The sequence below is a fragment of the Pantherophis guttatus genome, chromosome 1 (assembly GCF_059756535.1).
Source record: "Pantherophis guttatus breed Tessera chromosome 1, ASM5975653v1, whole genome shotgun sequence".
In the NCBI taxonomy this organism is placed as follows: domain Eukaryota; kingdom Metazoa; phylum Chordata; class Lepidosauria; order Squamata; family Colubridae; genus Pantherophis; species Pantherophis guttatus.
In genome coordinates this window covers 19,695,076-19,708,302 of record NC_142063.1, presented here as the reverse complement: position 1 = coordinate 19,708,302, position 13,227 = coordinate 19,695,076, and the positions used below count along the sequence as shown (strand labels likewise).

Genomic DNA, 13,227 nt, shown 5'->3' with positions numbered 1-13,227 from the left:
AATTTAGGATAAGAAAATCAAGTGACCTTCTATTCAGGAAAGCTTGTTTTCTCAAAAATTTGCAGGAATGCCATTGTAATATATTTGTCTAGTTGATTTATTCTGCCACACATGGGATTTATATTATGGCTTCTTAGTAAGGGACTGTCAAGTCAATCACAGTGTAGATAAGTTGTGTCACCAAAGGATTTAATGGTCTTATGATAATTCGGGCTACTGGTGGCAAATTTTTAGATTTTTTTCTCATTGGATAGTCGCTTTGTCTCTGAATAATCTACTTTTATTTCCAAGAAGAATATTATTTATTTGTAAACCTAACAAAGATAATTAGATATGTAAATACATACCTTTCCAGTTTTCAGAAAACCTGTTGTTCCTTTTATTAGGTCTTCATAGTCTTTAAAGAACATTTTAAATGAAAATGCAGATTCCTTAACATAACATTTCCTGACTTAACATTATTCACAATTTTTACCTGAGTGGAAAAAAAAGAAACCTCTGAACTTCTCTTTCTGAATTAAAATGTCTTTGATTTTAATCTTATGACATCGAACCAGAGTTCCTGTTCATGATCTAAAACATGGTGCCCTTATTTTCTTCCACAAAATGTAAGCAAATACTGTTAGACTACATAAAGATATATGGTGGGATGTGGTTAATTAGGCAAGGACATTTGTGAACATTATTTAACCCAACTACACGGCACCTCCCAGATTTATTAGGTCTACATTTCAGAATTTCCGAGCTAATATTCCTCTAGCTACCAATCTTGGAAAGTCCATCTAGAAGCTGCATGGGAGGGAAGCTTGGTTTATCTTCTGCTATTGAGTACCTGCTTATTCAGTATCTAGATTGAGTACCTGCTTATTCAGTACCCATAAAGTATAATGTGAGCAGTTATCATGATTACTGCAGAACAGTGTTTCTTAACTTCAACAACTTTAAGAGGTATAGACTTCAACTCCCAGACTTCCTTAGCCAGGATGAGGTGTGGAGAAATACTGCTGTAGAATGACAATTGGTTTGATTGACTCTCTCTCTCTCTCTCTCTCTCTCTCTCTCACACACACACACACACACACACACACACACACACACACGCTATACATGCAGTGCATCCTGATACTATCCACTCAAGAGTTCTTAAACCACATAAATGTGAAATTACTGACATTCTAAAAAAGATATCTAATGTGTCCCTCACATTCAGTTCATTGGAAGTTATCCAATGTGGCCCCAATGTTTAAACAGGGAAATAGAGGAAATCATTGGCTGATCAACTTAATGCTTGTGATGGGTAAACTGGTAGAAATGATGAAAGAAAAAAGAACTAAGCCCACAGAGGAACAAACTGCATGGATTCTACAATCCTATTTCACCAATTTTCTTAGGGAGCATCAACAGCCATGTGGATTAAGGTGACAATCCTGGCCCCCAGCAATCACTACAAGACATTATTCAGTAATGGAATAATTCTGATATGATATGAACAAATTCTGATCTTTTTAACATGATTATGATGAATCTTTAAGGTCGTTCTTCTTCTTTGTAAACTATTACTGGCTACGTGCACAATTCAAAGTAATGCGCTCCATAATTATTAGAAAGGTATAGAATAGTCCTGATTCTTACCACTTGAATAAATTTCCAAGAAAGATCCTGAACCTTAAATAACATAAATGACATCCTCCTCCTACATACATATTCAATTCTTTACAGTTGCAACATTAGTGATAATGCCGTACACAGCTTCTTGAAGGCAGCCTGTTTGCACTAGTGGAATATGCAAACATTCTGCTGTAAATCACAAAATGCCTAGTAGAGAGCTTTTGAACAGCCATAATTTATAAATCCAAATTTCCTAATAAGAGACTCTCAATATTGCATCTTGTTGGTTCGTTGGTGAGTGGCTATCCAGACTGTGTTTTGAATCATTGCCAGCCACAAAATCCAGCTCATGCCCCTTCATTATTTCAGAAGCCCTTCCAGTCTCTGGAGCAGGAGTGGACAACTCACAGACCACTTGTAGCAACCAATTCACTCTGAGGTTCCAGAGCACCCCTGAAATGGACAAGACCAAATATTTTGACCCGGCATTTCTATGTTTTAGTGATGGGGGCATTAAAGGACAACCTAGGGCCGTGATGGCGAACCTATGGCACGCGTGCCACCTGTGGCGGAGCCATATCTGTGGGCACGCAAGCGTTGCCCTAGCTCAGCTCCCAGCGCACATGCGTGTGCTGGCCAGCTGATTTTCGGGCCTTCTGGGCCCACCAGAAGTCGGGAAACAGGCCATTTCTGGCCTCCGGAAGGCCTCTAGGGGGTGGGGAAGGCTGTTTTCGCCATCCCCAGGCTCCTAGAAAGCCTTTGGAGCCTGGGGAGGACAAAAAAAAGGGCCCTACCTGGCCCACCGTGCCATCATATATCAAAAGCAGAGGGACCATGGGGGGGGGGGTCGCACGCATGCATGTGGGGTGGAGCACATAGAATTATGGGTGTGGGCACATGCGTGCGTGACCCCTCCCCCCGTGCTTCCCCCGCTTTTGGCACTCGATGGCAAAAAGGTTAGCCATCACTGACCTAGGGCATTAAGCCAGAGCACTCATATTTAGACTAAAGTTGAAAATTCTCTTTTCTTTTCTTTTCTTTTCTTTTTTTTTGGGGGGGGGCACAAATTAACTTTGTATTTTCACTGCTCTGATGTCATAGTATTATTGGCTACACCACTTCAGAGATCAAATTAAATGTATTGGAGATAAAAGGATGCCTTTTGGCTTTTTCTAATGCCCGTTGTTTTAGGTTTACCCAGCTTGATTCCAAAACAATTATGCAAACACTATATTATTCTATTTGGTCAACAAACAAGACTTAGACTGACCCAAGCATATGTGTTTCTCCCTATCTACAAATTTTGTTCATTTCACCCTCAAAACAGGCAAGTGTGGACAGTTTCAGCTGCTTTCTAACTTGTAAAAGTTCTCACAGCTTCACAGCCAAAGGTTTCCTCCTTTTGGCTTGAATGTTATCCTTCTTTTGCTTCCTTGAAGACTAAAGGTTTTGCTGAAAGGAAATGAAACCAAATCTCTTTGAACAATGAATTCTGCATCTGGTTCCAAGCTGAGACGATTGAGATTACAGAACTACTCAGGATTTTTACCTCATAAAAACCAACCTCATAAAAAGATCCCGTGATGCTGCAGGTAGGCATATTTGTTCCAAATTGCTCTGATAAAATTCAACAGCACTCAATTTTTAAAAAAATGGAACAAGAGGTAAATATTTCTGCTTGGTTTAAGTCCTGTTTTTTAACTGTACCATAAAATCTCTCCACTAAAAGAAGAAATTACTATGTTTGCTGTATCAGCCTTGGTAAAACTTCAGCAATACCTGTAGATTCCTTGCATCTCTGAGGCTGATTTCTTTTTAAAGGTAGCCTCAGTTGCAGAAGCTTGTTCTGCCTGCTTTGTAATCTCTGATTGAAGGAATAATAAGAATAAGAACAACAACAACAACAACAAAAGAAATTCAGATTATTTTCTTCTTGGATAGGGAGAGCTACAGTACTAGTTTCCCTTCAGTATAGGCCTTTTCAGAGGCTTGGGGCTATATATTCATGTGTGCTACGATTCTATTAACACAACTTTGCTTACACTCTGTATCTAGATATTGACTGCATATACAGTATAAACACTACAGGAAAGGACTCTTGACACAACCAGGCCACATATTCCTCCCTGTGGTAATATAAAGAGGAAACCCTAACAATCAACGAATAATGTTTCATGCAATCCAGCAGCACCCTGTGGAAGCTCCTAACATCCTTTTACAACATCAGACCAACTCCTGGTGTGAATGGGGCCCACTTGAAAGGGTAGGGGGTAGGAGTTTTATGTGTATTGGTCTTTGGAACAAAATAGTACTTTAAGCTCACAATGGTTTAAGGAATCCATTTCATCCTTTATCTCATGACATTAGTTTGCCACCATTTTCTGAATATGGATAGGAGGTTTTAAAGAAAAAATTTGAATTAGTAAAAATCTGACTTTCTGAAAAGATCAGATTAAAATTTGAATTTGGATCCATTCTACCCCACAGTCCCCTATAAAATGATTTTTAAAAATTCATTACATTCCACATAGGCAGACTGCTTTCGTTTGAATCTATTAAACCTTCTTTTTTCCATTTGTTTTACAGACATCCAATATAACCAATCATTTTTCCATCCATCCGTCCATCCAGCCACTTTACAGCTTACTCCTCTTATATTTCAAGTTGCCATTTTTTATGGTGGTTGCTATGCAAGTCTCTATGTATTGTCCCTTACCCCAGCTTTGGTCATTGAAGCCTTCATATTATGTGTTTATTCTCAAGGACAGGAACTATCATTTTTTTCTCCCAACTATGCACAAGGCTTTTTGGAAGTCTTTTCAGCTGATGACCAAGATGCAAACATTTTATATAGCAATACTGAGAGCCCCCACGCATTCTGAAAAGTCTCATTTGCTTGCAACAGATCCTGCCCCATCTATTCAATCATTTCCCCACATATTTGGTTTTACAACATCATCCTTCCCTCTCGGGCCCTATGGTTTGGATATCTTCTGCAGCCCTCCAACCCAACCCAACCCAACCCAACCCCCCCTTGCCCTCCCTCAACCCACTCACATGCAGACAATCAAGCAAGCAAGCTGAGCAAAAGATTTCAGAAGGAAAATATTAAAACAATTACTTTGGGTTTTGGTTGGAAACAGAGACTAACAAACACGAGGTTTTAAAAGAGCAGCCAGTTCCAGGTAGCAAATTCTGGTAAGAAAGAAGGACAAGAGAGACAAACGGACAAAGGATTCAAATGACCACAAGAAAGAAAGACCAGGAAGTGGGAGATCTTTACGGGGAGGATAGGCAAGAAAACAAAATAGATGAAGCAGACTAAGAATTAAATGTAGAATCCTTACTTCAGTGTGACTGGGGAGCTTCACCCTAGTCTGTGGAAAGAACAGCACTATTTGTATGATTGCAGCATCTAGAAAACCCATGATAGCAATACAACACCATCCCTTCCCCACAACCATGCTGACATCAGATGCCATCTCCTCAATGACCATGATGGCTGGGACAATAGCGTTACTGACACACCTGGACAATATCAGATCTGGAGGAAAGCTTTTTTATAGTAAACTTCATGACCAGTTTATGGAAGATTGATCTGCATCGCTATTTTAAATGGGTTGAACAGAAAATTAAGAAAAATTAAACCAGAATTGTGATACTTTTCATAACATATCTGCCAAAACGACTCTTTTGTTTTGAATTTACACTATAAACTTTAGATCTGATTTCCACCAGATTAATTATTATGAATTCATGGGGCTACTTTTGAAATTCCTCTCCTCCTTGAAGGTTTTCATCTCCTTTACTCATGATCCAAAATGGATCATTGATAGTCCATTGTTCTAAATTTTAAAAATTTCCATCTCTGTAGGAGTCTTCTGTTAATCTCCTAATTTTCTGCTAAACTTCTCCTTTTGGGTATCTAACCCAGACCAGTCGGAATTTGGATTGTATCTCCCATTAAAAATATGATAAGAACTAATTCAGTTTTTGGAATATAGGCAGGTTTGAGACTCATGTACCAACTTTATACATAACATGCTTAAATCTCTGCCCTAGGAAATCATCTAATTCAGGGCCAAATTATGACAAAGTCAAAATAGATTTAAATCCTCACAGATTTAAATAAGTGACAATCAATAGAAAGCAAATGATGTCTTCAATAAACACCATTCATCCGATCTTTGCTTTCTGAGTCAAGATCAGAATAGCAAATATATGGATCTTATTCACATCACAACTCTTTGCTCTGAACATCTGGCTATAAAGAAGGGAAACTCCTGCCTCTTAATTCCTCTGAGGAAAGAATGGGGGCCCTTGATAGAGCTGTGCATGCTTCAGCAATGATTGACAATTGGTTCAGACACAGTATACTCTTAATTCCATGTTACTTACAAAACACCTGGATGGGTTTACTAATCAACTACTCTCAACTTCTGTCTACCCTCTGATCTAAAGTTTCCAAAAAGAGAGAACTGAATTCCTCTCTGGAAGATTAGTTCTTTAGCCATAGGAATACTGATATTGATATGCTATCAATATCAGTATTCCTTTTCTAATGTTAAACCAGAATTTACACCGTTCACCTTAAGACCTGCATTATTTTCTGCCTACATGACGTCTCATCTACTAGAAATGGATTTCTCCTTGACTTTGGTGTTTGTTGTAACTGCTGAAAAACATTAACTGATAGCATGAACAACATCCAACCACTCTTTAATATGTAGGAGCTAGATTATTTTATTTGAAGTTATTCTTTTCAAAATATATATTTTCTGTCTGGAAACACTATTGTATATGTAGCTTATATTATTAATGTGAATATGGATGTGTTGGATTTATGATTGTATGTTAGTATGAATATATAGCATTTATTATTAATCAGATGTATTATCCTTAACTCCTGAATTACCCTTCATTATCTCATTTTTGAACAGTCCTCTTTTGTATTCTAGGAGATTTAATGTTTCTGATCACTTGCAGCCATTCAAAACAGTCCAGCCGCAGACCCAGAACACAATCTAGTATGCCTGAATCTTAATTTTATAATATGTTTTCAGTTATCCTTCCTAAACATTCTCATTTACTTTTTTTATTCACATAAATTTCTGCCTGTCAACTTCATTGGATTCTGGGAGGCTCACAAAAGTATATATCTCATGTATTGATTTAATAATAAACTTTCTGTTTTTTTTTAAATGTGGTTTTTATAGTAGGTTCAAAAAAACCTTCACACCTTAATAAGAATAACCAATGAATCAATTTACAGAAGAAAAATCAAGGAATCCATTTACTCAGTTGTGATAACAAATCCATTAAAAAAATCCAACAAAATTAAAAATGCCACCAGAATTTTGAATTTTGGGAATGAATCTATTGGTAATCTATCTATCTATCTATCTATCTATCTATCTATCTATCTATCTATCTATCTATCTATCTATCTATCTATTTATGTTTCTCAACCTTGGCAACCTTAAGATGTGTGAACTTCAACTCCCAATCAATCCAACATGGTTGGCTGGGGAATTCTGGGAGTTTTAAATTCACTCATTTTAAAGTTACTAAGGGTGAGAAACAATTTATCTATGGTATTTAGTACATTTAGTTGGGAGCAAGACCTACTGAACTCAACAAGGCTTATTTCTCAGCAGAGCCAAGGTTTCGTTACATATACTGTGTGGATACTGTATATACAGTATTCTGCTCTGTATATACCCTATGTATACTCTGCCTTGAAATCCCCTGTACATATTATACTCTTCTTTTATCAGGCAACCTTTCCAACATGGGCTGATCTAGAGCAGCGGTCACCAACTGGTGGTCCATGGACCACTGGTGGTCCGCAAGAAAATTTTGGTGCTCCGCAGAAAAATTATTTGCATTTTTTATATTGCACTAAATACTATTTATCTTTTTTAAAAAATTCATATTAGTGGTCCGCAGGATTTAAAAGTATGAATTTAGTGGTCCTTGAGGTCCGAAAGGTTGTGAGCCCTGAAAAGTTGTCCAATCACAAAACTGGCCTATCTTTTGTTCCATGGACAGCACTCGTTAAAATGGATTGGTGGGTGCCTGGAATGCAAGACAAACTGACCCAATCCGTTTACCAGAGAAGTATGAAGGTACACATCATGCATAACAGTGGCATCTCCAGGTTAGTTGCTACCTCCATCCCTGTTATCTCTCCTCTATCAATTTAAGAGGATAAGAATCTTGAGGTAATAATATTGGAGTTCTACCTCCCTTAAACCGCTAGCTGTAATGTAGATTGGCATTACAACTATCTGTAACATACATCATATTAGGCAAGCTTCTGCTGCACAGTATGGACACAGATACAGGTCCTCTAGAAGACAAAATCCATGCTACTACACTAAACAGCCCCTCCCCAGACAATCAAACACACACAACAGTATATATTTTAACAACATAAACTATGAAACACAATTATCAACCCTTATTGATGTCAAAGCCGCAACTGACTCCTTGAACATTTCGGCTGAACTGAGTGAGTCGATGATAGAAGTTAATGTCAGTTGGGTCTTTTGCTACAGACAGACAAAAGAGTGAGAATGGCTCATTACCTTCTCAGTCCCCTTGCCATGCTTTCTTAAGAGGGTTCCCTGTAGAAACAATATCACAAATTGATCAATATGGAAGGAGAGGAGAAACATATCTAGATAGGGATATGAGAAGGAAAAAGGAGTCAGGGAAGGAAGGAGAGAGATTCAAGCTCCATTACCCTGGGATTATCTCTAGAGAACAGCATCATCAGAAGATGTGGTCTAAACGTGGCACTGAATCTGCATTTTGCCCCCAAAGAATCACTTCTTCTCATTTGAACAGCACCCCAGATTGGTCAAAAATAGATATAGATCACAAGAATTGACTGATGACATACCCAGCCCTAGAGAAAACATTCTTGCTTGCATAGCTGGACTACTGCAATGCACTCAACACAAACCTGCTTTGGAAGACTACCCATAAATTACGGTTAGTTTGAAATACGGGAGCCTTCTTATTGATGCATGAGAATCGTTGGAGTCATGTAATGCCATTGTGGTCAACCATGCAGTGTGGTCAACAGAATTCTAGTTGAAATATTGGTTTTGATCCATAAAGCCCTTGGCCCCTGGATATCTGCAAGTAGAGTCAACCCATCTGCTTTGTATTTTATAGCTTTTAAGAGTTTGGAGGCAGGGATCAAAAATATTGTTTTTTGTTTATGGCACTTTGAGGACATGTTAGCATCAGGGTTTCCAAAACCTAGTGAAAAAGGAGCTCTTCAAAAGAAAATGTGAGCAATGATAGATTTGTGCCCTTGGATATTCCAATATTGTTGTGCTTGTATGTACTGTTATTGGGTTTGGATTTTATATTGCTTTTATTATTTTATTATGTTACCATATTAACATTAACTAACTGGATCCCTCTTCCTTTTTTCTTCCAAATTCTACAACTGTCAGAATTATCAAAATTCTGCCCCATCATCCTATAGCCATATGTAGTATGATTGAAGCTGTCATGCCTTTACTAGTTCTGTTCACACAATAAGCTTAAAATGGCAACCTAGCGGATATCTTCAAATATGTTAATCTTGGTTAGTTTTAATTTTGGCTTGGTATTGGTGTGTATCTGGCTTAGTGTATTGTGTACAAGCCTGATCTACTTGATAGTTCATCTATTGTATGAACTCAGAAAATGCAATTATTTAATAATCAAATACTGTACTATATATAGTTTAAGGTGAAATGCAAGTTATTTATGCTCATTTGCCAATTCCATTTACCAAATCCATTGGCAATATACAAAATTGCTTATCGGGTAAAGCACTGTGATAATGGTGATCTTTCAATGATTGACATCTGTTTACACTGAAGATTATGATTAAGATTAAGACCTTGGCCACTAGATCAGATCAAAGACTAACCTTACTCAATAGTTTCTTTTACTAGAGATAACCAGTTCATTTTGAGAAAACCACTAGTTACAGATGGAAGCAATCATATTGGTCTTCAGAAGGATGATATAAGGGTATTATACTTGCAGATGTAATTCGAGATGTTTCCAAAGATCCTTTGGCCAAATATAAAAACTAGATTTCAGAGCAAATGACGTAGCAAAAAACTAACCAACTTCTTCTGGTTTCTTGGTGCTACTATATTTGAATGTTCATTGTTGCTCCTGCCATAATCAACTGTGTTCCTAAACTAACTGCCACCACTGTGCAAACCCACAAATCCAGTAGGGGTGGAGGAGGAAACTGGCAATCAGCATTTATTTCCATAAGCACATGGATCAAAGGAGCTGGAATACTGTTTGTAAGAGATGAGAAAGGACTACTGAGAAACAACACACTTATTCAGGTGAGTTAAAAACCTGGCATCTATACTGCACAAAGTATTAAATAGTTTTTGTGTTTTAGATGTTTGGTTAGTGTTAGTGTATCAGTGTATTGATTTAGTGTTTTGTGTGATCCTGGAAAATGGGTTATTTTAGAAATTGTGTTAAGCATTTTGTGTGAACATAACTTTTGTGTGTATACCTTCTCACTCCTTCCATCAGAATTTCAGCTAAAGCACAGAGATTTAACAGGATTTGGAACTTTTTGTGGGAAGTGTTGCAGTGTTCCTTAGCAGAACAGATCTGTAGAAATCTATAATCTAAAAGTTTGTCTACGTATTTCCTTAGATACAACTGAATTAAAACAATTCCTGTTTCATCTGATGTCCTCTTGATATATTTAGCAGTAAACTACTTTAATACTTGCTAGCTTGGCTAGGGGATGGTGGGAATTATAATCCAATATACCTGCAGAGCACCTGGCTAGAGAAGGTTGAATTTACAGAATTATAGCTAAGGAAGGGATGGGCACCTTAAATGCTTGGTGTAGGATCTGTTAAAGGAAATTAGAAGGTCAGGGCACTGAGAAGGGATAATACTTTTGTCTGTCCCTATGGGAAATAATGTGAAAACAGTGAAATGATACAGTCTCCAAAGAAGGATGGGATTAAAACCAGCTGTGATATACCCAGGTTAGTATTAAAAACTGTGCAGATGTGACCTCTTGATCAGAAAGACCTGGCAATATGAGTGGATCCATGTACTAAAATGTGTATATGTATTTGGGGGGATTTATTTGATGACAATGTGTACACTTTGTTGATACGTCCCCTCAGCCTGTGTGCCTTGGAAGAGTTAGTAGCTTAGGTTCCAAAGCATAAAACAGGCTTGCCTAACTTAATGTCTACTAGATAGATACCATTTAGAGATGAGCACCATGTTGGGTGAGAATGCTGGGCACTGCACAGCCACCAACTCCAGAGGAAATCAGGTTGGGGATGGTAAGTCTCAGATATTAACTCTGAAGAGCTTGCATGACATAAATTGCAATAGACATGTCCTCTTCTCATGACATGTCCCTACTCTTGGGCCATAGCAGAGTAATGTATTGGTAACAAGGTGCCCACCACAGACTACTTGGGATCTGTTGTCTTCTTCATCCAAGGCTCCCCCATGTCTATAACCTCCCATATGCAAGGAACATTTTCACCAGACAAGTTGTTCCTTCACAACTCCAAAGAACGTAAGAGGAAGGGAGACTGAATTTGAAGAATGCACTTCTCAAAAATTGACTTTCTCACCCTTCCTGTCAAAGTCTCATAGGCAGACCTGAACATCTGCTTCTTGTAACTCAATGGCAAGAGCAAACCTTCCCTCCTCCCATCTTCCCAGGAAACAACCCCATTATAGCTTCTGACAGTGAGGGACAGACTTTCCACCAAGACGTCATAGCTGGCGCGAAGCAGCTCAGCAACAAGGGGGAAGAGGACACAGAACAAGAAAAGGCAAAGGCATTGGGAAGGGGCAGGAGCAGATAGAGAAGGCATAGGGACAAGGTAGGCAGCCACCACAGAACAACAGAAAAACCAGCTCAAGTTACTTTGGGTAGGAAAGATACTGGACGCAAGGCACATGGACAGGGCGGGAGAGAAAGAGACAAACATGAGAGACAGGGGTGACCTGCCGTACTTACAATCATCTGCCAAGGTGAGAGGAGCGGAGCAATTAGAAAGAATAACCATGAGTAGGCCATCACCTTCATATCCATTGTGTCCCCACCCAGCTTACTCTTACCCCCACAGCCTCCCACAAATACAACAGTCCCTCCTGAAACACAACCAGAGAACTGATGGGGACAGTCCTGTACAATACAAAAGTGTTGTCCCATCAGTGAATATTACAGATATGAAGAATGACTGGCAGCTGTAGAAAAACCATGTTGATTTAAGTCAATTAAGTTACGGTAAGCTTGAAGTTTCACACATCTGTTAATTCAATGACACGACTCATCAGTTTAATGGCAGGGACTCAACTTTCATGCTTATTTTAAATTAGGGTGGCGTTTTTAGAAAGACCATTTGAAAGCCGAACTGGATATTGAAAGATATGTGCTCACCTGAGGATCTCCTGGGGAAAATGAACTAGTTAGAGGAAGGACATAGTAGGACTTGGCCAGTCAATGCACAACTAAATTCTTGGCTTGTAAAAATTTTATTACTGAGTATTCATCAACTCAGCTTTAGAAAGAAACTGATAAAGTGATTTTTTTCCTATGCATTTACAAAAAGACTGAGTTGTTTTTCATGTATTTGTAGAGGCGCAACAAAAGTATATTCCTTAGCAAAGTCCATCTTAGGTGCAAAGAAACTTTCAGTGAAAGTGAAATGAGAACAATGTAAAGGAGAATGAGATGAGTCACAGAAATTGGTATCTAGCTTTCATTTCATCCTTTTCTAATCTCTCACCTTCCAGCTGTTTTGGATTATACTTTCCAGTCTCTCTTACATCACATCACAACACAACATATCCCAAAACTGAGTCTGGCTGAGGATGAAGAAGTTATGGTCCATTGCAACATCAGACTAAGGAAAACTATTCTGTTCTAAGAAATATTTCTTTTGTTCTTTGCTTCCCAAATCACCTACACCCACCCAATTTGCAATTAGAAATCTTGAAGGATTCTAAGGAAGCTAAAACATAAAGACTGTCCTGCCTGGGATGAAGAAAACAACAACAACAACATCCAGTATTTCCTCATTAGTAATTCTGGCCCCATTCTTCTCTCAATTAAATCCTTTAAGATTCTCAAAATCTGGAAATTTAATTTATTCCCCGATTTTCCCTTAATGACCAATCTCAGAATTTCTCAGGACCTAGCATACACACATACATGCCAACCCACAAAGTCTCTAGAAGTTGAGTTTGCCTAAGACCGTGTTCCTTAACTACGCTGGCTTGAAGATGTGTAGATTTCAACCTCCAGAATTTTCCATGTTGGCTGAGGATTTCTGGGAGGTGAAATTCACACATCTTCAAGTTGCCACGTTTGAGAAGCATTGAAACTAGGAGAAGAATCATACCTAAAACAACCCAGTTCTGATGGAGTCTAGGTAATGTACCACAAAATAAATTAGGTAAAATAAATAGAAAGTAAAGCAATCGTATTCTTTATTGAATATTCCGGCAGTGTCCACAATCACCTTGGATCAAAGGCAGGATGGAATAGCGCTGTCTTTGCTTGCTTCCAAAAAGCAAGGAAGGTTGGGGCTC

General features: G+C 38.4%; 1 protein-coding gene across 1 annotated transcript in view; it reads right to left on the bottom strand.

Moving 5' to 3' along the window:
- UNC13A (unc-13 homolog A) overlaps positions 1 to 13,227 on the bottom strand; it is a 136,883-nt gene that overhangs the window by 13,000 nt on the left and 110,656 nt on the right. The window contains exons 36-38 of the mRNA XM_087894016.1: positions 11,651 to 11,656; positions 8,199 to 8,237; positions 4,956 to 4,985 (exon numbers count right to left, since the gene is read on the bottom strand). Of these exons, the coding sequence (XP_087750142.1) occupies positions 4,956 to 4,985; positions 8,199 to 8,237; positions 11,651 to 11,656 (75 nt within the window). The remainder of the gene's footprint in view (positions 1 to 4,955; positions 4,986 to 8,198; positions 8,238 to 11,650; positions 11,657 to 13,227) is intronic.